The sequence below is a fragment of the Nanorana parkeri genome, unplaced genomic scaffold (genome assembly GCF_000935625.1).
Source record: "Nanorana parkeri isolate BGI_ZX_2015 unplaced genomic scaffold, ASM93562v1 scaffold217, whole genome shotgun sequence".
Classification (NCBI taxonomy): domain Eukaryota; kingdom Metazoa; phylum Chordata; class Amphibia; order Anura; family Dicroglossidae; genus Nanorana; species Nanorana parkeri.
The window spans coordinates 1,114,063-1,141,841 of record NW_017306485.1 but is presented as its reverse complement, the minus strand read 5'-3'; the positions used below and the strand labels follow the sequence as shown (position 1 = coordinate 1,141,841).

General features: G+C 38.5%; 1 protein-coding gene across 1 annotated transcript in view; it reads right to left on the bottom strand.

Moving 5' to 3' along the window:
• Positions 1–2,027: 2,027 nt before the first annotated feature.
• The window catches only part of LOC108786574 (epithelial chloride channel protein-like), a gene marked incomplete at its 5' end in the record, with an annotated part of 33,075 nt that continues 7,323 nt past the window's right edge, over positions 2,028–27,779 (bottom strand). Inside the window, 11 exons of the mRNA XM_018555895.1 lie at positions 2,028–2,587; positions 3,810–4,046; positions 6,563–6,727; positions 9,061–9,331; positions 12,355–12,576; positions 15,427–15,533; positions 15,618–15,798; positions 18,640–18,864; positions 21,010–21,234; positions 22,526–22,709; positions 24,074–24,182. Of these exons, the coding sequence (XP_018411397.1) occupies positions 2,028–2,587; positions 3,810–4,046; positions 6,563–6,727; positions 9,061–9,331; positions 12,355–12,576; positions 15,427–15,533; positions 15,618–15,798; positions 18,640–18,864; positions 21,010–21,234; positions 22,526–22,709; positions 24,074–24,182 (2,486 nt within the window). The remainder of the gene's footprint in view (positions 2,588–3,809; positions 4,047–6,562; positions 6,728–9,060; positions 9,332–12,354; positions 12,577–15,426; positions 15,534–15,617; positions 15,799–18,639; positions 18,865–21,009; positions 21,235–22,525; positions 22,710–24,073; positions 24,183–27,779) is intronic.

Here is a 27,779-nt window from a genome sequence, read left to right as displayed (position 1 = left end):
TAGGCAGAGCCTGCTGTCACTCACGCAGCTGGGTGGATCTCGACAGCATTGTCGGGATCCGTCCCGGCTGCAGCGTTCTCAGTATACTGCGAGCTTTAGCTCGCTATATACTGAGCTTTGGGTCACAGGAGGATGCTAGTGAATGTCCTCCCGTGATCCTTAAGAGAACTATGGGGAAAACACTTACCCCATAGTTCTCTTTTAACCCTTGCAGCTCAGGGGTAGCTCCACTGAAAGGCTGTTATTTTCTTTACCCAGGGTTCTTCTTTAACTACTGAGACTGAAATGGCCCCTTAATTAACTACACATGCCGCTTGCATTGTACACAATATATGACATTGTGTTTATTTGTACAGAGTTTTCAAGAGCTGGAAAACCAGAATGATGTAAGAACGTCCGGGATTTCTTAAGGAATGTTGGTCTTTCTGTCTCTGCATCATTATTTCCTGGGAATTTCCCCATCTGTCCTTTGCCTTGGCCTCTACATATCTGGAGAAAGTCCAGCTTTAACTTCAGCTGGATTTATTGTTCATACACATGCCTTGCCAAAATAACTATCATTGACGAGGTGTTTAAAACAGAGGAAGCAAATATTACTCTTCGCTGCACATGCCTGTTATTTTGTATGTTGTATCACCGAGTACTAAAGAATGTTAGAAATAGAATGATAAATTGAAGCAGGTCATATTTTGCAGAGCGCACACTTCTTTGCTTGTATTGCTATTATTCCTTTCCTTTTGTACATTTATTATTTTTTAAAGCTGAACTTGGCACTGCCCCTCTTTAAGTCATATTTATTAAGAAAAATATTAGGCGCACTCTAAATGGTTGCTGCGCTGTACCCGCAAAAGGTTGCAATACACTGTCATAGCTGCGGCTACTACATCACAATACAGGATCCCTGTGGCCTTGTCAGGGATCATTTATACGTACATTCACCAGATTCACTGGGCTGCCTGATTGACAGTTGACTTCACCTCTCATGGGCCAGAGACGGCGGTGCCTGCTGTCTGCAGGGGGCAAACTGTGAGCTGAGTCATCATCAGATACATGATTGCTCAGGTCTCGGTATATAGAGCCGACGTGTGACAAACTCTGCAAGCCTTGTTTCTATAATTTTCCTTTATGCTTCCTTTGGTTATAGAAAGTACTTGAAAATTCCTGTAAAAAAGACCCAGAGAGAGCACCTGTGGCTGACCCCTCGGACCATTTTGCCAGCCTGCGTGGGACCGACTGAGACTCATCTGCTGTGGTTAGGGGCCTCTAGGTCATTGAATTTTGTTTCCTGTTCCATGGGATCATTCTGCCTCAGTGGGATTGCCTTGAACCACTTTCTTTGGGAGCTTGACAATACCTTCAAGTTCCCAAAGCTAAAAAGACTCCAACTAAGGGCCCCAATGCTGGCAGGACTCCACATAGCAATACTTTGGCAAGTAGTATAGGGAGGGTTGCTGGTTACCATTAGTTGGTTTAGCTGGGTAACCTTAATATTACAGTGATATAATCAGATAGTTACATTTCAGTATATTGTTGTACGTTTGCCTTTATTTATATACACTGCACCGGTGTTCCCACTTCCAGTCACTGTATTGGTGGTAAAGAGTGTTTGTTTTTTGCTGTGCCATTTTGCTATTTGGTCTCTCCATTTAAAAATGGCTTTTACCTTTCAATCAAGCCAGTTTTACTCAACAAGATGTGCCAGTGGCGTGGGTTAGGTTTGGAAGGGTCAATACTGGAGCGTGACAGTGGCTCCTTCAGGGGTAAGCACATTTTGTTTTTTTTACAAGCTCGACAAAAGCATTTGATGCAGAAATGCTGGTGATTTTTGGTCACAAATCTAGGTGTTCAGGAATGTTCTGAGTCTTTTAGGATCCTACAAAAATACCTGTCTGCATAAGGAAAACCTTATGAAAATAACTGTGCCCTCAAGACATACAGAATCCCATAGATGTACAGTAAATTATTGAAAGTCATGAAGTTGCCCTTTAAATCAGTTTTGTTTGTCAGAGCCCACTTTATTATGGCATTTAACAGACATGTTTACGCTGATTCTCTCTCTTTCGACAGCAAATACAAATGATAATGCAAACCAGCAAACAAAACAAAATCAGTGATGCAGATACTATTAGAGCCAGTTTCAGCATTTTCAGTGTGGCAGAAGGGACAGTGGAAGGATTTGATGCAGAGATGCTGGTGATCTTTGGTTTAGTGGTGGCCTGTCCACTGGATGTGTTGCTGGAGGGTTTAGCTGTGGTGGTGAACTTTGGTTTGTTGGTTGTAGTTGTTGGAGAGCTGATTTTACTAGTGGCTTTGGTAGGTAGCACAGTCGGTAAAGGTGGAACATTGTAGAAAACAGATTGTGCAATGTTCGATACATCAGATTTCTGAGATGCTTTGTCAATGGCAATTATGGCAAAAAAAATGGCAGTGTGGTTCGGTATGTTAAGATTTTCAGGTATAAAAGTAAAACTTTCTTTTGATCCAGCAGGTGATGGGATGAGACTAGCAGTGTTCACTAGAGTGCTGCCTTCAAAGTTCTCTTTAATTCCCCTTAGGTCAGTGTTCATTCTTAGTTCATATCTTGATGCTAAAAATATTAGAAATATTGTGTTACGAAAAAACTAAGAGTACATAAGTACAGAATAAATAAAAATGTATATCTTATTATTTATATATAATATATATCAACTAATATACAATCTCTTGCTATTTCTCGTTCGCTCTAGGCGCCATGGTACCTATTTATTATTTATATATATTATATATCTACTGATATACAATCTCTTGCTATTTCTCGTTCGCTCTAGGCGCCATGGTACCTATGGCAGATTGCTAGAATTACAGTTTCAGGTATCCTTGGTAACAAATCTGTTTGTGACATGAATCTTAGAGAGCCCAAGCATCATGAAATGGTTCTGCTAATGGAGGACAGAATAAGGAAGGATTGAATGTTCAAATCAAACAAATGTTATCCTGTTACATCTATGGAGCAGGAAAGCATGTGTCGAGAGTCCCAGCAGTGCTTATCTTGAGGGAAACAATGGTAAGTGGGCAAGATTATCTGCCTGATTACAGTGTCCTCTGAGAATTGTCATTTTGGACTGTTGGAGGTTGACTATAGCCAGAAAATGAAAGATTGTCATATGTCTATGGGCATCTTGAGACCAGATCTGCAACTATGAATATTTTACCCTATAGCAGTCATGATGTGGCCCTCTTATACTCATCAGTATTGGTTATTTTGTGGCACACACAGCATGACATCAGTGTAGTCCTTACAAAAAGTTCTGCATATGCCTGTGTTCCAAAGAAATGCTAAATGAAGAACAACATACTGTTCTTTATACACCTTAGAATACCTAAAAGAAACCTTTTCCTGCAGGATGTGGGGAGAAATGCTAAATGTAGAACAACATACACTAGAATACCTAAAGAAAACCTTTCCTGTGGGATACATTGGGGTTCTCTTTGCCAATACTCTTCTAAGGATGCGAGTTGACTGGCTACTATACTGAACGGCTAGACTTAAAAAGGGTTTTGATACTATCCTGGAACAAGTATGTAAACCTGAAAAGTCTGTCATCCTGCTCTGAATGCTTGTTCCAGGCAAGAGACTGGAAGAACTGAAGCAAGCGGGTAAACATGATGGCCAGGAAACTTAAATTTGCAGATTGAGAAGTATCAATGGCATTCTCCATGTCTTTCTCAGGAAAAGTTTGCATTAATGCAACAGCCTACATATGTTGCACCCTAACTCATAGAGGGCAGAAAGAGTAATTGTAATAAACTTTGTAGTTTTATTATTTTACCTTGTCCTTGGTCTAAATCATCACCAGTTGCTGTCCATGACAATACATTCCTGCGTTCCACTAATCGTGCCTCTAAATCAGATATTTTCTCTGGTCTGTAAATATCTGGCTGTGCTCCTGTTGGAACATTGGATACCAGAAAAGAGCCACCAGAAGCTGTCCTACTGAATGGTCCAACATCAACCTGAAGATCATCATCATTCACTGGAGGTTTTGGAGGGTTTATAAAGATGTTGCCTAAAGTAAACATGTAAGTAATTTATTTGAAGTCTACTACAAGAAGACAGATCAGTATATATTTTTTTCTTCTTGGCCTACCTGCGGCACATAAAAACCTTTGCTCCTTCAGTGCTACTTTTTTTCTCTCATGCCACCTAAGCTCAGAAAGCAATGCTCAGATCAGTAGCTTTGAACTAGTAGTCTACACATTTATCTCAGCACAGGTTCCTTTTACATGCCTATAAAAGTGATGGCAAAAAAAGGCCAAATGGTCCATAGACCATTTTTTTCGTTTCGTTTTTTTAAAAAGATTTTTCTTTGAGGTAATATCAATGTTTGCCCAAGCATTTTTACATTCACTTAATGTTAATTGACTCACTGGGGTTGATTTACTAACCTTATAAACACACCACGAACATGTATACACCTCTGTAGTGTGTTCCCTCCCAGCATGATCTATGGGTGGAATCTAAACACCTTTGTAGTGTGTACACACCCAGCAGGTGTGTTGTGCAAAGCCCTGCCCTGAATTGCAAGGTGATGTTGTGTAAATTAGCTCTACATTGTGTTGCTTGCGTTGATGAATGCAGGAATGTAAATGCATTAGCTAACCATTTTTGTCTAAACTGTGAAGCAGCATTATATATGCATCATGTGCATGATTTTTCCATATATGGCATTAGTGGAAATATGCTTATAGAGACTTTTTGGTTGATAAATACGCTTTGCTGTGTAAAAATCACACGCACCTGGTGCGTGCGTGTGTTTAGGTTAGTAAATCACCCCCACTATCTCAGATGGAAGTCTGTTCCAGGTATCCATACTCTTGTATGGATAATCTTGTTTCTGCAAGCTTCCACTCAAGATGCTGAGCCTTACCACCACACTTGTTGCTAGCACTTGCCTTGGCCAGAAAGCTGCCCCAACACTGGCTCATTCCATCACAGATCATCTGATATTTCAGAAGGACAGTTGACTAGTGTTCTCAATCCAGCAGTCCATGCATTTACCCTATAACGTTCAGTTGCTGGAGCAGACCCTAAAACCTTCTAGTACATACTGAAAACGTTCTCCAGGGGGATAAGGGCTGTCAGTTTTTTAAACATTAGCAGTGCTGATGCTTACTTGACCACCGTCATTTGGAAGCAAATATTATATACAACATTATTCTTGCTATAAATTATAGCTGAGTTTGTTTACAAGCCTAACACATTTGACATTCAGTTAAGAGTTGATGAAAGAGAGAGTTACTCCTTTATCAAGTTAATATATATGAGGCTAGTCTGAAATTATACAATTCAAAAAAGAATTCTGAAAGCACCAGTACAAGCTATGAAAGGTTTTAATAGTAACATTGGGGATAATCTAATATAACCACCATATAGAAATCCCAGAAGGCAATGGATTTTGTTTATTTTTCAGTGATATTTTTAGTCATTATTAGTGGGCTTGACAATCGGGTGAAATATAAGGGGGTTGTTTATTTTGGTAACTGAAAATTCAGTGATGATACAGACTAATTACTTTTTTATACTTCTATTAATTGCATAATTTTCAATAATTACTTAGATGAAAGAAAACTAGATTGCTACAGCTGTGTGTAAATGTTTTTTTTTGCTATTTTATTTTTCCAGGGTAGATAGAGACCATTAGGAAACCAGTCTGTGATGGTACATCGATTGTTAACCAGAAAACCATATGTTAGTATAGAGGTTGCATTTTCATCTAGAGGAACTGGTGGCAGAATTATTTGGAATTGGGAATTGTGTACCTGAACTCACAATGTGCCCTTCTGTTAGCATCCTGTATTTAATAAAATGAAATAGCACATGGTCATGTAGGTGTGCTGTGTTGTCAGTGATGTAATTGCTAATGTTTGGACTTACTAAATCACTATGAGGGAATATAAATATTAGCAATATACAAAGTGCACTCGTACAGTGTGAGCTCTTCAACTGCAGATGTTATTAAATGAGGGGTCCAATTAAATGAGGCTGTCAACTTCACTGCTCAGCAGCCATATCACTCTTGAAGCCTGGCAGAGTTTCCAAAAACCAATAAATAAACCTGCTCATCCAAGCTATTCCTAAAAAGAAAATTATCAGCTCTACCTGGCCTCCAATACAACAGAGCAATTCACAACACACAAAAGTAACTTTGAACTATGCATCAGTCTTACAAGCCTCAGGTATTCCAACATTATTTATATCCTGCCCATCTGTAGCCGTTTTGTAACCTGTGGATGATTCTTGGCCTGGGAACCCATCCAACCTAATCTCTATCCAGACTCCTGCATTTACATATACTGAAAGGGCATTTGTTTTGAAGCAATTCACTTTCTGACATAATTTAATTATTTGTGGAACCATCAATCACCTTTCCCATTACTATCTAACGCTTTTGCACATTTAATAAAGAGGGCACCAAGATCTTCTGCTACCTAACCTTTTGCTTTGTGTATGTTTGTCTTTGAATACTAACTCTGTCTAACATGTATGTACATTATACAGTATATTTTTTACAAGAGTGCCTACCGCGATCATTGTAACCAGGTAAATAAAGAGATCGGTTCCTTCGCACTGTTAAACGGCTTTTGTTGTCTTCTCCTATGGCTCGAACTTTTAAGCTGTATTTTCCGTTTGTAGTAAAATGAGTGAAATATCTTGAATAAATCCCATCATTCTTTGCTGCATCAGGACCTTAACATATCCAAAAGAATAAAGAACAGTTATAAGCAAAAATACATAATGATTAAAGTATTAGCAAAGGTAGATGTTGATGACAGGATGAGAGGTGTGAAAAGGTGTGGAAACAGTCTGTTCTAGTAACATAATCCTATCCTGGGTTTGTCAGGAAGTCTGTGTATGTGTTAAACCTTCAATTTACAGAAGTGGCTTGGATAAGCTATGAAAACATCTACAATATTATAGAACAGGCTCTGTTAAAGGTGACTACTAGCTACAGTATATCATGACCTAGATAAATGAGAACCTTCACAGACAAGTAAAATGCAGTAACTCATGGGGGATGATTTACTAACCTAAACACACGCACGCACCAGGTGTGTGTGATTTTCACACAGCAAAACGTATTTATCAACCAAAAAGTCTCTAAAAGCATATTTCCACTAATGCCATATATGGAAAAATCATGCACATGATGCATATATAATGCTGCTTCACAGTTTAGACAAAAATGGTTAGCTAATGCATTTACATTCCTGCATTCATCAACGCAAGCAACATAACATAGAGCTAATTTACACCACATTACCTTGCAATTCATTGCAGGGCTTTGCACAACACACCTGCTGGGTGTGTACACACTACAAAGGTGTTTCGATTCCTCCCATAGATCATGCTGGGAGGGAACACACTACAGAGGTGTATACACGTTCATGGTGTGTTTATAAGGTTAGTAAATCAACCCCTCGGTATCAATCTGCAATTGTTTCTAGTTTTTATTGCTGTTATATTTGGAAGGAGCACCTAGCAAAATAGGGCATGTGGGAATCTCTGGGGGATAAGCAATATCTTTATCATAATTTCTTAATTCAAAAAATAAAATAAAAATGAGGGGAAACAGCATTTCAGAAACAGTGGCTGGAAAACAGGTAGGGTTCAATATATAAATAAATCAATATATAAATCTTTCACCCAGCCATACACTTTGCGAATGCCATTTGCAAGTCATTCCCACCACTAGATGCAGCCAAGGAGCATAGCAAATTCCTATTGTTGTGCTCCTCAGCTCCATGCAGTAGTGGGAATGCCAAAGCCAACTGCATTTGCCCAGTAAAAAGGTTTTGGCCCGCTCTGAGATAAAACTTAGTTTTATCTAAGATGGTTTGTGGTAAAACATATAAATTATGTGAAAAAGATAAACCCAGAATGAGATACATATGGGAAGAACACCAAAGAGATTGTAGACATTTTTACATTTGGGCAATAGCGTAACAAAACGGAGGCCATTGAAAAGGGGACCTGGATACAAGATGAACAAATGTGGATCTTCGCACTGAATTATAGAAATCTGAACCCAAAAAAAAGAACGCTTGGCATCTCCCATTTATAAACCAATGATAGTGGGGCAAGATTTGCAATATTATGTTTTCCAATAACATCTATAAAGGGTATAAGTTATATCTCTCTCTTTTTCATTCCATGACAGCATGACACCATCACAACAATGTATGTCATATTGTCACTGATAGGGGACTTCATCTATAAGTACACAGTATTTACCATAACGAAGCCAAGAACCTGGTAAAACATTTTGTAAAATGGACTATTGAAATAGGTAAATAGGTATTTTAGTATAGCTCCCGTACTATAGCAAGCTACAAGGTCCATGTAAAAATCGAAGGACAAAATTTAGTTTATCGACAGAATTCCAGAGAGTTCTCTAGAGATTGGGGCATTTCAACTTCTTTTTGTATTGTTCACATTTTTATTCAAAAAAGTAACGAAGGTATAATGAAATATTGAAAAAGATAACAGCAACAGTTTTCAATTTTCAAGATTTCCAAATTTTCAAACAACGGATAAAACAAGGGACAATACATGAAATAAAGGGGAGGAAGAAAGAAGGGTATCTGTAGTAAGTAAAAGCTGGAAATGCAAGGACAATATATCATTGATAAACATTTTAGGAGGTGTTTGATCTGATATGGTAGTAAACAGTACAATTTACAGGCCATATAATCATCCATAGATACATCCAAAGCCATTTTATACATAATATAAGGGAGTAAAGGGTAGAAGAAAGAATCCAAGAAGGAAAGGAGGAGAAGAGAGGGACATTTCAACTTCTTATTTCTGTGTGGTTGTATAAATATATTTTTATGAGATTAACATTTCTGTTAATAATGGAAAAAGGGGAAAACAATTGTGTTAATGACTGTACATGTACATGTACAAACTGTATCTAATGGTAAATGTGACCCTAATCATTGCTCATTCTACTGCCTTATTAAATATCCTGGTTAGTCAACACGTGCTTATTACTACAGCTCTTACAGTAGTAAAATTACCTGCCCCATTGTCAAAAAGCTCTAGAGTCACTGGCTGCCCACTTTCTGGTTCAATAATGGCCATCACTTTTGCTCCAGTCACTGGCAGTAAACCTTGTCTTACAGAAGCATAGACAACCATTGGATTTGGATAAGTGTTTGTATTTTGATTCATGTGACAGCTTGCAAGAATTGGTGGCACATCTTCGCCAGCTGCTTTGGATGTCACGGTTATGCCTATAGCTTGGGTTGATGTAAGTGAATTGCAGAGGCTGTAATCCCAGCGTCCTCTCTAAAATTAAAATTGTTATTTTAGTTTAACATTGTTTATAGTTTGATTAAAAGGGCAACAAATCAATATTTCTTACATTTTGTACCTCGAAAACTGTATTCTTATTCCTCAAACATTGGTTAGGTAGTCAGCCTACCTAAGACAATAGATTAAATTGTTCCTTATATTTATAGTTATGTGGTGTGGTCAACTGATACTGATTAAAGCAAATAATGAAATGTTTTTTCAACCAACCTTTTTAAAGCAAACTAGTCACCTTGTTGAAAAGTAATAAAACATGGGCAGGTTGTAGAAGATGATTAATATTTACCTGTCTTGTTAGTGATAAGTCAAAATATTTATTTTAAATGAACACAGTAGTGAGGGGAGAGGTCTCACAGCGTGCCATGGAGGACACTCCATCTGACACACCCTGAAAGGTCAGATAGCAGCAACATCCGTGTCTCTTGAAGAAAACAAAGATTTGACTTGCCACCCACTGGATTTCCCATCCAGTGGGTGGCAAGTCAAATCTTTGTTCTTCTTCTTCTTTAACAGGCTTCCTATGTTCTATTAATTTTAACAAGGTGACAGGTCGCTGTAATGTTGGTATTATGTTATATACAAGGGGCGTCAAAAGGAAATGCCTGTTATTTCATATCTGCTGTTTATGTGAAGGTATAATAAAATGGCTGAACTTATGATATATGTCATACATATGGTCTGACTCAATCATTGTGTTCTTCTATTTTTTAATTGTACCAAGTGAATCATAGATGAGAGGTTTAACAAAAAGCGGTAGTTGAGTTTCTGATGAAAAAGTGTTGTTCGGCTATTGAAATACATACATGCCTGAAAATTTTTATAGTAATGCAGTAATTGACGTGAGCAATTTCAGTTGTTGGGAAAGAAGTTTACAAAGAGAGAAACTGAAATTGTTGACAAGGCATTGAATGGAGCCATTCAAACTCTCATCGTCCAATGAAATTCAAATCTGACAGATCAGCACAAAAAGTCATGACGACCATTTTCTGGGATGACCAAGGCATCATTTCCATGGACCTTTTTGGATAAAGGCGCAACAGTCAACAGTGAAACCTGCGGAAAGTTAAAAGAGCTCTGAAGTAGTGGAGCAAAGAGTGATCTGTAGAGCAGAGACTATTTGTAAGGGTAACTTTGAGTAGAGGGATTTATAGGCTAACTATATGTATGTTCATTGGTTTCATCTTTGCATAATTAAACATTCAATATCTCAACAGGCTTTCATTTATGATATACCCTCATAACTTTCTTGGTGTCAAAACAGGCTCAGGATCTAAGAGTTTCCAGACCATATATTTTTAGGATCTTTTCATCTCATAGGGTCACCATACAGGTGTCAATATGATCGTACGATCTTTGTACAATCAACTTTAGATTTAACAAAAACTATCTAATATCAGGACCTACCTAATCTATCCAATCAATTTGTATTCATAAGGCAAGCCCTTGCACTACATAGTTGTTGGTAGATCTAAAGGAGATTGTATAATGAGTGTAATGTGTGTTGTAAGCTTAAAATGTACACCTATTCAAACTTAGAACAATTCAGATGGAGCGTACATGTCCGTGCGGCATGTACACCCGTAAACTTCCAAGTGCGGACATCCGGATCCGCACGGATGTGCAAATTCGGGTATGCAGATGACAGTGTACTGCCTCGTCCTCAGATAGGGAAGAAAAGCCTGCTGTGTTCAATTACATGCAGCACCTGTCCCTCCTGGACCGGGCCGGGTACAGTCATGCATGCCGCAAGGAAGTGTATGCCCCCTCAAAATGAGGCCTTAAAGTTAACATTTGCTTTGCCAATATAGGGCAAAACAACAGGTTTTCTTCGATTTCCACCACCCTCCTCCCAGCAGTGTGTACTCTCTTTTTATGGACTTTCTCACTGCTCTGCTCAGCGGGTGTGAGTGATGAAAAACCTGGAACTTCCACGAATAGAGAAGCTTGTGATTCTCTCTATGCCTTAGCCCTGGGCCAATCTATAAGCACAATCTATAGGCACACTTTTATAGCCCTGGGCCAATCTGCTGTCACATAGGTAAAGTTTATATCCCTTGTGGGGGTATAGCTCGAATGGGGGATCACCTTCCCTGGGAAAAAACAGTCCAGGCAGCAAAGTTCTTTTTCTCTCTGAACACATCCAACATGTAGCTCTCTCAGAAGGCTGTCTGAGTCCCAGGCCAGAGCAAAACCATGTCTCAGCCTTCCCCTTTTATCTCACCTGGACAAGCACTCATCAAGCAATCAACTATCCAGGTGAGACACAAAGCCCGAGCTGGACTATCCAGACCCAAAGTCAAAGCGAAACCCTGGTCAGGGTTCCGCTATTCGTGCACATAGGATAGAAAGCGAGGGGAAACATACCGCCCCTCAATGATGTCCCCTCTCCTTATGTCACACCCTCTGTAAGCTACAACTTCAGCAACTCCTAGATTACATAGGACAGCTACTGCTGCTCCCAGCAGTTAACAAGAAGAGTGTGGAAAGTCACTAAGAGACTAGACATTTTAAGAAAAAGGGAAAAATATATATTAGTGGTTAAAAATTAGTAAGTGCATTTTAATGTTCTTATACTTTAGGTTTCCATTTAGTATCTTGAATCCTTGGTGTCAATGGGAGAAATTATGTCCTGTGATTTTTGTCAGTGGGTGGGATTATGCCCAATACCATTGGTAATAGTGGGAGCAATAGTGTCCCATGGGCCAAATAAAGGGCTACAGTACAGGGAACACTGTTATAATAAATGCCATTGCTTTGACATTGTAATACCAAGCAGAACTTTAAGGACACAAAGTTAGCCTTTCTCACAATTGTTATATTTTCTTTTTTTTGATACAAGGGAAATGTTTACAAGCATTATAATTCTGTTTTTCTAGCTTTGAAGCCAAGATAATGACTAACATTTACAGAATAGTGCCTGTGTGAAAATTGGTTGGCAAGAGTCAGTTTCCTGTGAAGTTTACTTTTTATATAGAATAAAGCACATTTCATCACATTACCTCTGCTGTTCCTGGGAAGTGGATCTTTGCCAGCTTGGAACTTTCATCACTAGTGAACCTAGATGAGTCATAAGTCATTCCTTTTGGGTCTTGTAAATGAATTATTGGGATTTTAGTTTGCCAGGTGACAAGAAAGAATGTATCATTCCCCACTGTTCTGTCAATAAAAATGGTGCCGCTCAAGCATGCTGATGGTTGGAGGCTCTCGGCCATGCTTTCCAGCTGTTAAAATGCAATGTTAATAAAACAAAGTTTATTGAAATACCATTTTATCACATTTGCTACAGATGGTATTAAGAGAACATCCACGTTTTAGCTGGTGCCAACATATACAGCATGTGGGGCTTAAAGGTCAACTCTAAGGTCATCTAACAGATGGGGATATGTGAAGTGGTTGTAGTGACTGTAGCTTTTAGATTTGAATGCATCTTTCTGATCTGAAGCCCAACTGTAACCAGACCTTTTTTCTTAGTGCTGGGCAGAGCTTGAAAGTCAGGTTTTTATTGTGGTCTGTCTCCCTTTCAGGAGGATATGCTCTCCCTTTCTGCTGGTACAGGAAGTGATAGGGAATCTCTCATGGGGGGGCTGCAGACTGCAAAAAAACACAAATTGGTCAGTAAAATAGGGAAGGGTTAGAACCTCCGTCAAGGTATTATTACTGTCTGTACCTTCTTGTGCCGATGACACCCATTCCCCTCATTTCTTGTTTTGCTTTCACAGGATGTCAGTGGAACAGGAATTGAGGTGAAATCTCCTCAACAGGGTCAGGGACAACAAATACACATTTTACAGTATTTTGAAAGTATTTACTTTTTTTAACGTCATCCAAAACTAAGAAAAAAAAGTATTGACTGGAGATGAGAATTCAAGCTAGGTTGTTTCCAATGATAAAAAAACAAACAATGCTACCTAGAAAACAAGACTGCAAAAATACTGCTGTCTGTGCTACGTAACTCTGCTCCATTGCTGCGGAATCTCCCCCAAAAATCCTTTGGGTAAACCAAGAGTTCTGGGAGTGTCTACCTCTGTGCCCCGGCAGTACTCAGTGGTTCGTGTGTTCGCCGAATACACAAACTGTCAGGGCGTCCCTGGAAAAGCTCCCTTCCAGTGCCGAGGGCATGTAGCCTGGTATCGCAGGGAGGAGGGGTGCTCGCTCGTCCCCCCCTTTCCTGCCCTGCCAGGCCTGTGCTTGTATCAAGGGTCTCATATGGAATTTTAGGGGGGACCCCACTGTCTTTTTGTCCCCATTTTTGGGGAGCGGGGTTCCTCCTTAAAATTCCTAACAGACCTTAAGGGACTGGTATGACTTTGAGGGGGAACCCCATGCCTTTTTTTCTTTTTCTTTTTTTTTTAAATGGGGTCCCTCCTAACTTTCCTACCAGACCTAAAGGCTCTGGTAGAACTTTTGGGGGGAACCCCATGCTTTTTTTGTTCCATGGGGTCCCTTCTAACTTTCCTACCAGACCTAAAGGGTCTGGTATTGTTTGGGAGGGAGAACCGCATGCTTTTTTTTTTTCTTTTTAAATGTCATTTATTTCTTTATAAATGTCACTTTTTGCTGCAGCAGGTTCTATACATTGTACAGATCCGCCACTTCACAGGCAGTTTAAGGGGACCCCCCAGTCACGATATTTAAAGGAATTTTTCATTTTTATTGTTTCACTTTAAGTGATGTTAAATCATTGCTCCTTCAAAAACAGTATTTTTTTAAAGTTTTTTTTTCATTGATATATGTCCCCCAGGACAGTAGTCGAATCCCCATACACTTTTTATGGACAAATAATTTCAAAAAGGGGACAATTGATTTTCAAAGTTCTAGCCCCATAGACTTACATTGAGTTTGAGTTCAAACTTTTTCCATGTTCTAAAGTTCGAATTCGAACCGAACACGGAGGTGTTCGGCCCATTACTATTCAAGACTTGGTAGCAAGCTAAGCTGCATAAATGTTAACAAATGGGGAGTAGGGGAAAACTTGTCACATGACCTTCTTAGGTTCACCCACCATTGAGTGTTCTCTGCAACATTATGAAGACTACACACCCCTGGACATCAGAAGCTCCACACTGCAGTGTGAAATATTTCCAGTGATGTCCTGTGGATGGTGATGAGAGGACAACATCCACGTTTACATGTTGGCCCCTTAGAATTGGTTTTATATTTTGTGCATACCTATTTTTAATATACAAGATTATTAGACATGTAACCCTGCAAAAAATTGTTTAGTTTTGGATCAATTTGGGTTTTTGTTTATTTCCTTTTTCTGATTTTGGATTAAAAATTGTATTTTGTTCGTTATCCGGATTTCGGATCCGTCCCAATTTTCATTTTAGAAGGAAATCACATGACCGTGACTGTAATACAACCGCCAATAACCTAAAAAAAACCCCCATCTGATTGGCCAGAGAACAATCACATGTCTGATTTAGTTTCGTTTTGAACGAAATTGGGATGGATCCGAATTTTTGTTAAAGGACCATTTGGATTCGTTCGCATTCAGACTCGCTCAAATTCAGAAATTTGGATGCATCCAAATGTCCGAATTCAACGAAGTTCATATGAATTTTCATTCCGAACAAAACAAAATTTACATGTCTAAACATTGTTTTAGTATTTACCAAAACAAGTTTGCCACAAAAGTTGGTTTCTTTTGCAGGCTCTTTTGATGACATTATTTTATTCAAGTATATCTAAACCCAAGAATAAAAATGTAATTTATTGCAGCTTATCAGTCCTGACATGGGGTAGCTGCATGAGTTTTCTTTTTTTTAGGTCAAGAACAATTTTGGCAAATACAAAAAATACCTGTTGATCCTGATTTTACTGGCAGGTTCACCGGGTGAAAAAAAATTAAAAAAAGCATTATGAAGGAGACTAATGCAGCCACCACATCTAAGGAGAGGTAAGCTGCAATATATGAGTTTGATTACTGATTTTAGATACACTTTAAATAGTAAAATCTGCCAAGACGTACCTGGGATAGAAATAATAGCTGTAAAATATAGCTGAGGTTTTGTAGTATGTTCAGCAAGTTCAAACTATTGATTTTTGAGTCATGCATTTTATTACATTACCTGGACAGCTTGTTCAGATTCATGACCGTTTTGAGCTAAAGCCCCAGTGAAGGCACCAATCAGGCCATTAGTGTCCAGATTATCGGAAGCGGAAAACATTAACCCTCCTGAAAGAACAAATTGCACCATTAAATGGCTTTGTGTTATTGACAGGTCACTATTAGACATGATACATGATTTTAACAGCGCACCAGTTGTGTCTGTAAGAATTTGAAGCTTTTTCTCTGCATATGGTCCAAGAGCTATAACATGTATGATGGATCCACTGTCTGCTATATCAGGAATGCATAGTCTCGTATCGAAATTGTCTTCTCCATCCGTCAGTAGAACTATTTCAGTGCCTTGTGCTGAGCCGTGTAGGTTTTTATTCACCTGAATTGGGGAATAAAGTTACAAAAGGGTTACATGAGTACATTTTTGTCACAAATGACCGAACAGTCAGAATTTTATTTCATACTGTAGAAGCATAGCACCTTTCATCCTGGTATTATCTCAAGGAAGCTGCAATCAATCCTCTGAAATAAGTGAACCCAATTTATGTTTTTCCCCAGTATCCTTAAAGGAGAACGATGAGGTGAGTGAATTACACTCATCCCCATAGCTAGAGCCGACATGTGACATTGAAACTGTCTCACGTCGGCCCTATTGATCGGGAAGTGAGCGAAAACATACCGCCGCTCACTCGCTTCCTAAAGAGAACTATGGGAAAAAAGGTTACCCCATAGTTCTCCTTTAAAGTGTATGTATAGGAAATATTTGTTCTAGTTTTGGATGGAGTGTGGAAAGGTTAGAACCTCTCATTTCACTCTTTGTATTTGTTCTATTACCATTGCCATTGAGACAGAAAATGATGGAAGTTCAAAAGTTTACGGTTGTCACAACAATGGGGATACCTGTTTGGGTGACAGCTGTCTAAGAAGGGATTTCCCCTTATTTTGAAGAGATTTCTTCCCCCTTCCTGCTATGTCTCCAGGGCAGAAAGTAAAGAGAAATTTCCAAAATAGGGCATTAGCAGGAAAAATAAACTGAATTTCCTTTAGACAGCTCTCCAAGGGAAAACAGCCGTGGGTGGGTTAGTATCATGAATCAGCTTTGGATACAAGTAGAAATATGGTGTAAAGAGTGTATAATATCCAGTAATGTTCTTTATTAGCAGGCTTATACAGTAAAAAAAAAAAAAAAGGCCAATGCTTTTAGGGGTTCAAGACCCCCCTCTTCATCAGGGTTACAAAAAGATAATGTAGAAAGATACAATTAATTTACAATTAGGTTGCAAGCTTATGGTCAGAGTATATGACCGGTTAGGCCTCATTCACACTGCCGCGTATATATACGTGCGTACGTGCGTATTGTACCATATGCAACACATGCAAATAAATGGCTACAAACACATAGCCGCGTATGGAGCCGTATATTTGAGTAGCGTAAAAATGCGCAAAAACAGAATGGAACCGAGATGCGTCCGGACAGCGTATTTCTGCGTATTTTACGCGCATACGCATGTTTATGCGTGTACAATTCATTAACATTTCTATTAGGAATGATACATTTTGGGAATACAAATAGTGCACGCATATACGCACGTACGCTCGTATATACGCGCATATACGTTCGTATATATGCGCATATACGCGTATATACGCAATATACAATTTTGCTTGCGTTGTGTGTGAATGAGGCCTTAGTGTCATAAAAAATTAGCTTACTGTAGTTATACGAAGATTATATACAGCATAGTAAATGGACTATGACTTTTCAAAAACATACCATTGTGTATACTGTAGATTAAAATATAATTATAGTAGAACCACAAAAAAAATGGGATCAAGAAATCTTGGGCACTCTAATAGCCATAGAAAGAAACGTAATAGAAGCACTGAGTACAAGGTAGTAGCAGTAGTGTAAGAGGTAATCACTTAATAATGATTGAGGTAAATAAATAAATACAAATATATAAAAAAACAGATCTAAATATCTAAAAAAGCTAATATTCGAAAAACATTTGCTTGAGTATTTGCATGTTAATCAATTATGAACTGTGTACAAATAAATATTTAAAACATTTACTTTTTCCAAGTCTATACAGGGTTAAATAAATGTCTTGGTATCGGTTATCATGATTCACTGAACAAAAACTGGTTTATTTGCTTAAATCAACAGTCGTCTTTATAAGTGGTGGTTATTGATCCAGTAGATATTATTGTTTAAGCAAACATTCAAGCTGACCTCTAGGCAGATATGAAAGGAACAAATAAGGCAATAATTAAGTAAGAATGCTAAACATTCTCTATTATACAAGTAACCAATAGTGACTAGTGGGATTATTTAGAAATTATTATTTAAAATAAAATAGAAACGTACATATTAATATAACGATAATAACACATCATATGTACTTACTGACAACACACAAAAGAGTTTCCCTATATAACAATTTGCAGTGTTGTTTACCTTGTGAATATCTGTGATTGCTCACTTTGTGCAAATATAGGGCAAAAAGGTTCCCTTTTTTTCCCTTTACAAGTGCAATGGATTCTCGAATGTGTTCATGTAAAATTGCATTATGGCCCCCAGATGGTGCTAAGGAGCATAGGAAATAAGTTTTTTTTTCTATGCTGCTCATCGCCATCTAGTGGTCATAATGTGGTATAACATAAAAAAATACATTGCCTTGTATAGAATCAACTGAAGAATGTTCATTCTCGCATACAGTATATCCGCACAGAACAAACGTTAACAGATATTTGCAGGGTCAAGGGCAAAGGGCCCTTCAGATATTTTATAAACAGATTCCTATCTCTTTAACCACTTCAGTACTAGCATGTATATACACCTTCATTACCAGGCCATTTTTCAGTTTTCAGTGCTGTTATCATTTAACTGAGAATTACTTGGTCACGCAACTTTGTACCCAAATGAATTGTATATATTATTTAGTCAGTTAAAGCTTTCTCTTGGGGGTATTTATAACAAATGTGGTTTTTTTTTTACAATATAAAGGGAAAAAAATATTTGTCCCCTACATTCTGTTTGGAAAGCAGGCACCCCAAAGTGATCTAATTTTTTGGAAATGAAGAAACATACTAATATTGAGGGGGTTAAATAATTCCGTTCTAACCCATACTTAGCTATAGTGCAAGGAAATGCTGTTCATTAAGTCATTGGAGAATTCCTCTGCTCTTTCTGAACCATACAGGTAAAGTTACATGGTACCTCAAGTCCAGCAAGAATTGCAGGACAAATGTTCGTCATTTCAGTTGAGATAGAAGATGGTACCAATGAAATTATGTTTTCTCGCAGCTGCCGATCCATTTTTTTCAGAGATGAGATGACGGATTTGTTAGTCGCAAATTGGACAACACCAACATAAGCTGAATCTTCAATAATCTGTGTAAGGAAGACTTCCACCGCTTGATGTAGGCGGTCTAAGCGATTATTCTGGAATGCACAATTTATATATGTTGATCAGTATTACACTTCCTGGACTATCAGACTAATTTCTAAAATAATATAAAGGACAGGAAATGATTAATAAACCTGTTAGGATCAAATCCCACCAGATTATTTACTAGAGGTTTTTTTTTTTTACAAAATATTTATTTATTAATTTTCAGATTGCATCACACAAATACATTAAAATCTTACAGACAATTCCTTATTACATTATTTAAATAAATCATTCTACAATCATACATACATAGTGTGAATAATTAATCCAAATCTATTATTATAAAACAATACACCTTCCATACCCTTCCCAACCACCCCACAGAAAAAGGAATCAGAGTCTTAATTCTCACTTCTTAATAAATTATCTCTAAGAGTAGATCTACTGCTTCATCGATCTAATGTATTCCCTCCATGGTCACCATCTCTCCTCAAATCTTGTGTAGTTATCATATAATCGGGCCGTAAGCTCCTCCAATTGCATAATGTTATTAATTTTCGCTACCCACTCTACCATCTGGGGGACCTTTGTTGACCACCAATACCTTGGTATTATTGCCCTAGCCACTGCCAAAATTGGACCTATTAAATCATTTCTCATAACTGTAGTCAGGGTATTGTTTAATGATAACTTTTTAAATAAATGAATGTTAAGGTCTTTTTAAATAAATGAATGTTGAGTAAACTTCCACCAAAATGTATCAACTTTTCTACTTTCTCACAAAAATACACAAACATTTATAACCACTGGTGGAGCTTATGTAATATCAAATTTATCATATTATGTTGACTTTTTCCTCCAAACTTGTTAAAATCACACATATTTTATAGGATACCACAAATATTCTTAATAACATACAGCAGGGAGCGTTCTGTACACAGTGGGTGTGGCTTCCCTACATATGAGGGAGTAACATATTTTTGGCTATATCAGACCACTCTGACAATTGTGCAATGTTGTGTGAAGATCCAAGTCTGATAGAACAAAGGTACACTGCTAATTTCAAGGTCCAGCTTAACTTGAATCAAGGGAAATGGAATACTTATACCTGTTTCAAGAGATAAGTAAGCTACATCTCATTTACACTGGTGTGTTGCGGCAATGCACAGCAATGAGTGGCATACATATTAAATTGCACTCCAAGGCACCTAGGCAGCACAGCACAACACACTTGCATTGTAGGACATCTCAATGCACAGATGTGAACCATTTTTTGTTTTTAGGATAGAGTATAAAGGGGTCAAGTGTTAATGCTGTATGTTTCCAGGCTGGGGAGATTCACCCTCTATTCATCCTGGTGACCACTGTCATTGAGAATTAAATGAAAATTAAAAATTTGGAGTTGGATTAGGAAGATGGATTTAGGGGAAATCCGGCAGTAAGGACACTTTTCCTGATGACAACTGTCAACAAACTGGGATTTCCTTAAGACCCCTTTGACATGGACTGATCAGAAGGGGATCCCTGCACGAAACCTCTCCTGATCCTTGCAGTGCAGATCACATGTCACCGCTGTCTTAGAGAAAAGAACTAAAACTACAGGACCCTATGTTGGTCTATGGGGAGTTGGATGTAAATGGACATGTGTCCATTTACATCAGATTAACCCCAATCTGGCACGATCAGGTCCAGCAAAATGGAACTCTGTTCTGTTTGTTTTTCCAGACCTGGCCAGAGTTTGGGGTAACCGGGGGTAAACGGACTCCCATCTGCCCATAGACTAGCATTGGGTATCCAATCGGGTCTGCCTGAACAAATGTCAGGTGGACCCGATTGGACCCCCATGTGAAAGGGGGCTTACTTTGGAGAGATATCTTTTTACTTCCTGTTGTGTATACAGGACAGGAATATAAGGGACATCTCCCCTATAGGACAAGGGTTTTATCTATTACCTACTCTAAACAAAACGGAAAAAAAAAACAATTTTTGGATTAGATGCACTTTAAGTATAAGAAATAATAACACCAACTCTGATATACAGTGAACAGTCAGATTTGACTATGAAAATGAAACATGAGAAAGCCTTGTACACCAGAAAAAAATGCACATGGCCTTTGGAGAAATTACTTCTCTAATTTCTTTTTGTTTATTAATTTAAAAGATAAATTATTTAATAAGGGCCTTTATCAACATACCAGACTCATACTTCCAGACATATCGAGTACCAGAGTAACAATTCTGTCTTTGGACTGTAGCATTGTGACACTGGGCTCTGGAATACTGAAGGTAGGCCTTGTAGGAGTGGAGATGATATCATTGGAGTTCATGATTACTTCCCATGCACTGCGAGAGTTACACATTCTGTTCTGTAGATTTGGAGCCTCTGTGTTATGGGTGCTGGAATCACAGAATCCAGTTATCTGAAGAAAAAAAAAATGAACTCTCCTGATTACTGTAATATGCTATTAAAATACTTATGCTATATGAGAAGGAATATACAGGGTATTCCATTTATGATGTCACCAAAATAAATGAACAAGAATGCCCTGTGGAGTGAAGAAAGCTTGGACTTCAAATCAGAACCCTTAGGGCCATTTATGTCACAGCGTTGCGCTAATCGCATGACGCACTTTTTTTGCGTATCACACCTAGCATGCGTTACCCTGCACTAGATGCAGTGCATTACCGTTTATGTAAATGGAATCCCAACGCACCTTCTGGTCATAGTGTGATGTATATGTCTTTTTGCTCTTTTCAGTTCCCCTAATCCTCTTCACCTCATTTCTAAAGTGGTCTCTTCAGCATCTATAAAGACTCGTTGAAATGATCCCAATCAGGTTATGTAATTGTATCCAGTTTGATGTTTTCATGTAAGTCTATATGCTATTGTGTTTTGACAGTGGTGGGTGTGCTGCTGTCAGAATACCCAGGCAGTGACTGATGCTGGCTTGCTGCAGTCACAGTGTTCATCTAAGAATTTTTGGCCTGGTTCTTTGGAGAAACATCAATTAAAAAATCGACTCTTGTCAAATGGGGGTAGGGTGTGAAGGATTGGCAGCTGTGTGGCTCCACCCACACAGTCAAATCCTACATAGATCCTTTGACAGCCACTGTGGCAGAGGGACTTATAGTTCTCAAAGCAATACAAGAGCGGTGGCGTCACAACACTTGTAGTCCATTGACACTATCTCTCATCTATGTTTCTGAATGTCCATACCTCGGAACAGACACGGATCGGAGGAAGATTCTGCAGGAGTCAGAGCATTGCACCCGTGGTCCACTGATTGTGGTTTATAAAAATCCTCACCAAATACAAGCTTTATTACTTGTAAGCAACACACCAGAATTATGAAGATATTGCTATGTTCACATACTGGGGGAATACAGAGATTCACTTTGACTTTTTTTTTGAGTATTTTTAATGTTTGCAGTAGCCCACTGACCCAAATATAAAATGTGGGTATGACTCACAAGCTGGAAGATGCTGGGTACATCTGACGACTACAAGAATGTTAAGCTGCAAAGAATGTTTGCACAACGTGTTGTTTCTATGCATGGGAATGGAATGGCGTCATTTGCATGCTAAATGGAAAACACCTTTACACACCGAGGGCTTCTACCATTACTGAATGGAAGATAATTTTCAATGCAATGCTTTTAGTATTTAACTGTTTTGACTACTTGGTACTGAACTGATTACCAACTACTCACGTCATTCAAAGCCTGTGAATACATGATAGATTCCCGCACAAACTGGGATTTGTCTGGCAGAAATGCACACCCCTGTTCATAGAGGCCTGTATCAGGATCGAAGTTGCAAGACCGTGTTGGACACGATTCTCCATGGCATTGGCTGGTTTGGATAATGTTAACTCCAAATAAATCCACAGAACATCTAGCAAGTAAATAACAAAAAGCACACATTATATCAAGTTACAGGAAAGTAATCACTAAAACCCAGTGTTTCAATGTTCTGCCATTGGGGCTGATTGATGGAAACTAGAAGAAAGGATTTCAGTGGGAAGCCCTAACAAATTAAAGCATATCTAAACCCAAAACCAAAAATGCAATGTAATGCAGCTTACCAGTCCTTAGACGTGAAGGTTGCATTATTTTCCTTTTTTTTTCTTCTCTACTTTCATCCTTTTGTCCACGCTTATTTCTTAACTGCATCTATGGGGCAGCCATGGTTATCCCGCAGGCTGGACTTCAAACCTTGTTCATCTCCATTACATGATGGATTCAAGAGACTAGTAGTTTATACAATCGTGTTTTCTTTTAAGCTCACAAGAAGTGACTAGGACTCCGCATTTCAGGCAACAGTAACTTGCTGAAAATGCCTGAAAAATTAAAACGAATGCAGCCACCACATAGGACTAAGGACTAGTGTATTGCAATATATAACATTTTTGTTTTGGGGTTTAGATACTCTTTAATTCGCTCCAGTTTTATTTAGCAACTCCATCCAAATTCTTAATGTTCCTACTTGCCTACATGCTTCCATGCATGTTTTAAACAGCTTTACAGCCCTTAAAAGAGGCTTCTGGATACTATACCAGGCCAGGTATACACTGGGTTTGGACAGCTGCTTTACAGATTGCAAGTTAAATTCTGGCATCTTGCAGTATTCAGAGGTCTATATAATAGTGTAAACAGCCAAAAAAAACTGTTAGCATTCATATATAAATGACAGATTATCTTGAAAATATCCATAGTGGAATAGGGAACATTGGAATATTATAAATCCTACTGCAAACAAGCAGGACTGAAGCAAAGGAAGCCTATACTTCAATTTCATGCTCCTGGATTCCCTGGCAAGCATTTTAGTGTCACCCCCTCTGATGGTGTCACCTGGTGCGGGCCGCACCCCCCTTGTGACACCACTGCCATGGAGCAACCCTTGTGTGTGCTAGTAAGCTGTGTGTGTCTCCACAAACACACAGTCACAGCAAGAAGAGACAATCCTCTCTTCCCTGCTCCCCCTTCTCCTTCCTCCCTTCTCTAGGCTAGTAGATGGACAGCTGCTGGAGATCGTGCTGTCATTTGTGATCTAGTACCGAACAGGAAGTTCAGGGAAACCAAGCTGAGAGAGTTGGAGCCAGCTGTTTGAAAACATGATGACCGTGGGGGCCTGGGCAAAGATTTAAAGAAATACTATGCTGGGTTATGTATATATGTTTGATCTGTATTCATTATTGGCAAAAAATTTGAGTTTAATACTACTTTAACTTTTATAGGTTTACATTATATAAGGCATACCTTGTGGCTTCTATTTTGCCGTATTGTGAGAGATAGTAAGGTTTTTCATCATTGTATTCATCATACACACCCCATCGAAGATGAGCCCATTCATGGACCAATACTCTACCTAAAAAACAAATCTTTTTTTTTTTATTACTACCTTAAGAGATGTAAGATCATGAGGAACAGCTTCAGGTAAAATAGAAATTTGCATGAGCTAACAGACATGTGTAATAAAATACAACTCTGCTGATATTATGTAGAACCATTGTACACTCTACAGCCAAACGTATCTAGACATGTACTGTCTATACCCTTCATAATAGGATCAAATATACAGAAAGTATATTCTGAAAGGTCATTTTACACTAGCTAGAGACATGAATTGTACTTTATCCACTTTATTTTTCACAATTGAAAGAAGATTCTGTGAAAGGACATATGTATAAATCAGTGGCAGGCTATCTTCACTTAAGGGACCCCTACCACAGAGGTTGCTGCTTATATGGCTTAATAGAATATACAAGAAGCAGGCTGGAGGCCAGAAGAAATCTCCCACATTCTAGAATGCAGCTGTCATTTACATTTACAGGTATGTGTCACTGCAGTAAAAATGTCTTGCCTCCAAAGCAGAAGAAAAACTTGCAGCACCACATTCAAAACTAAGAGCTCAAATATATATATACAGTATATAGTCTGTCAGTGTAGGCTAGTGGTAAAATGACTGAACTGTTCCAATAAATTATATTCATTTCATAGAGATAATAATTTTTAACATTACCATAAAAACGGTCACATTACTAAAACAGGAAAAAAAAACAACTCTGACCGTGATGAAGGGTAAATCGTCTGGAAAGTAAGTGGTTAAAAAAGTTGCAGTAGTGCATAGGCACAATTACATCTAGGTATGAGGAAAACATTTTACAATATTATGAGGTAAGGGCAAAACACACTCTTGCCCCAGGTCTCCATTTCCGTTTGGCACAATTACAGATTCCAAAGTATAATTCAGTCGATATAGTTCACCTTATCAGTAACTCTGGACAGTGGACAAAACCAATTAGTACCCTTATAAAACAATCCAAGAGACACTGCACTGTGCTAAGATCACACATGGCATTAAGTTCAATGATCTGAAATAACTTCCCCGTACTTAATTGATTGTAACTTTCAGAAGGCCTCTAGGTGGGACTGCAGCCTCATGTCATTGTGTTATACTAGGGGTAAAGCAGGAGCATTCATGATTACATAAACACTGGTATACATTAGCATCATTACAAAAGAATTGTATGAGTAACAATATCTGAATAAGTAAGAGTATGAGTAAGAATATCTGTTCCAATAAAGCCAGGTTACTGGCAGCTAAAACATTTTGCACTAAAGTGCATTAACGTCTGAGCAACAAGAAATAAGCGTGTTTTCAGTGCGTTTGTGCATATTTTTATGCGTGTCATCACGCATATATAGAATCATGCATTATAATGAGCAGATTGCGGCACATTGATGTCAATGGACAGACGCGCATAAAACACGTCTAAAAATATACTTTTCCATTGTAGTCTATGGGGCCATGAAGAGCAGAATCTGGCAAAAAGTAGCTGATTTACTTGCTACAAGCGATGGGCGTTTTGCTAGAGTTGACATGATGCTCAGATGTGAACAGGACCATTGAAATAAATGGGGGGGTGCTTTTTTGGCATATTTTTGGAGCGCTTTTTTGAGCAGAAAAAGCTTTACAAAATGTGTGAATGAGGCCTAAAACGGGTGAGGGCTTGTGTGAGGTGTGTAGCGGCAGTGAGAAGAGGTGCCTTGCCTTGTTACAACAGAAGGCTCTCTTTACCTTTTTTTTTAACTTTATTGAAATGTCACAAAATGACATTACATTCATTTCTATACACTGCAGCTGAGTTGCAGTGATATGAGGTTAGATGTGGTGTGTGTCTGCATTTTTATGCAATGCATTGCAACCCACCTCAAGGAAGTATTGTGGTTTGAACAGGGCACATAGAAAACAACTGTTTTTAAATGCCTGGCATTGAGCTTGTGTTGATCTATGCAGATCAATGCTTCTCAAATGAAGTGGTGTGAACAAGCTCTATAGCAATACCAGGGGGAAAAGAAATCAGCAAAGTGCAAATGTGACTGTCATATAGCTTTAACTAAAGGCACTTAATTCCTTCATGATATATAGGTAGCAATGGCAGAGGCCTTGTGAGCAGAGATGAGCCTGAGCTTGGTGTGAACCCAGTTCACCTGAGTTCGCCCAAGCCTGCTCAAAACTGTGACTGCCTCCCCTCCTGATGCAACCAGTGGTCCCCGCCTCTTTGTGATGTATAGGCACAGGATACGGAATGCACCTCTCCACAACTGACTGGGCCAAGTGGAGGTGGGGGGTGGTTATGTCAGTCACAGTTTTGAGCGGGCGTGGGTGAACTCAGGAGAACTGGGTTCACACCAAGCCCAGTCTCATCCCTACCTGCGAGGCCCAGGAAGATAGGGGGTAAACAGGAAAATGTATATTAATTAACTGACCTATCAATTATAGATGGTAAGTGTAGAAACAAACGAACTATGTGCGGTAGAGGTCAATAGCTTTACTTTCTATGTACCTTATTTCATACTCATAAAGTCCTAAAGCCCCGCTTGTTACGTAAACCCAGAATAGTCTTAGCAAATTTGCTGATGTTTGCATGTTCAGCTTTGATGGCTTTATTACTTTGCTTTAGAAGCAAAAAAATACTGTCAAATAACAGAAAGTAAAAATGCAACTCTGCCATCTACTGGAACTTCAAAGGACTTTCTAGACTGTGCACTACTAGAGCTACAGGGTGAATATATAGTTAAAATGTATCTATACCCAAAACTCTTTTTTTTTTAGTTTGGACAACCCAGGGGTAAAAAAGTAAAAAAATAAAAATAAATAGAAATGAAAAAAAAATTAACAGCAACCCCACCATCCCCACTATCTGCATGCAAATGCAAACGAGTGCGTAGGGCATGCATGTTCAGCTTTGATGGTTTTAGTACTTTGCTTTAGCAGAAGAAAAATACTGTCAAATAACAGAAAATAAAAATGCAACTCTGCCATCTACTGGAACTTCAAAAGACTTTCTAGATTGTGCACTTCAGCTACAGGATGAGTGTGTGAGATAAAGTGTATCTATACCCAAAACTCTTTTTACTTCTGTCTTTTTAGCGGTTAGAGAGATATCTCCTCACTTCCTACCCTGGGGACAACCCAGTGTTAAAAAAGTAAAAAACAATAAAATAAATAGAAATAAAAAAAAAATGAAAAGCAACCCCACCACCCCCCACCATCTGCAAATAAATGCAAATGAGTGCGTAGGGCATGCACATATACTTAAACCGCGATTGCGCCGCACATGTTAGGTATCACCATAAACATTGGAGTGAAAGCAATAATTCCAGGGCCATAATTTATGTTTAACTCTAAACTGATAAGCAGTAAAGGCTTTTAAAGCGTTGCGTATGGACAATTTTGAGCACTATAGTTTTTCACCATTGCATGGTCGTGCACAGTTTTAAGGCTTGACATGTTTTACGTGACGTCTTTATATTTTACCAAAACAGGGTAGTACGTTGTATTTGTGTGCATTTAATTCATTTTAGTGTTTTTTTCCCCTAAAAATATCGATTTGATAGACATTTGTGCAAATATGGTGCAACATTAAAAAAAATGTAACTACCATTTTTTTTCTTTCAA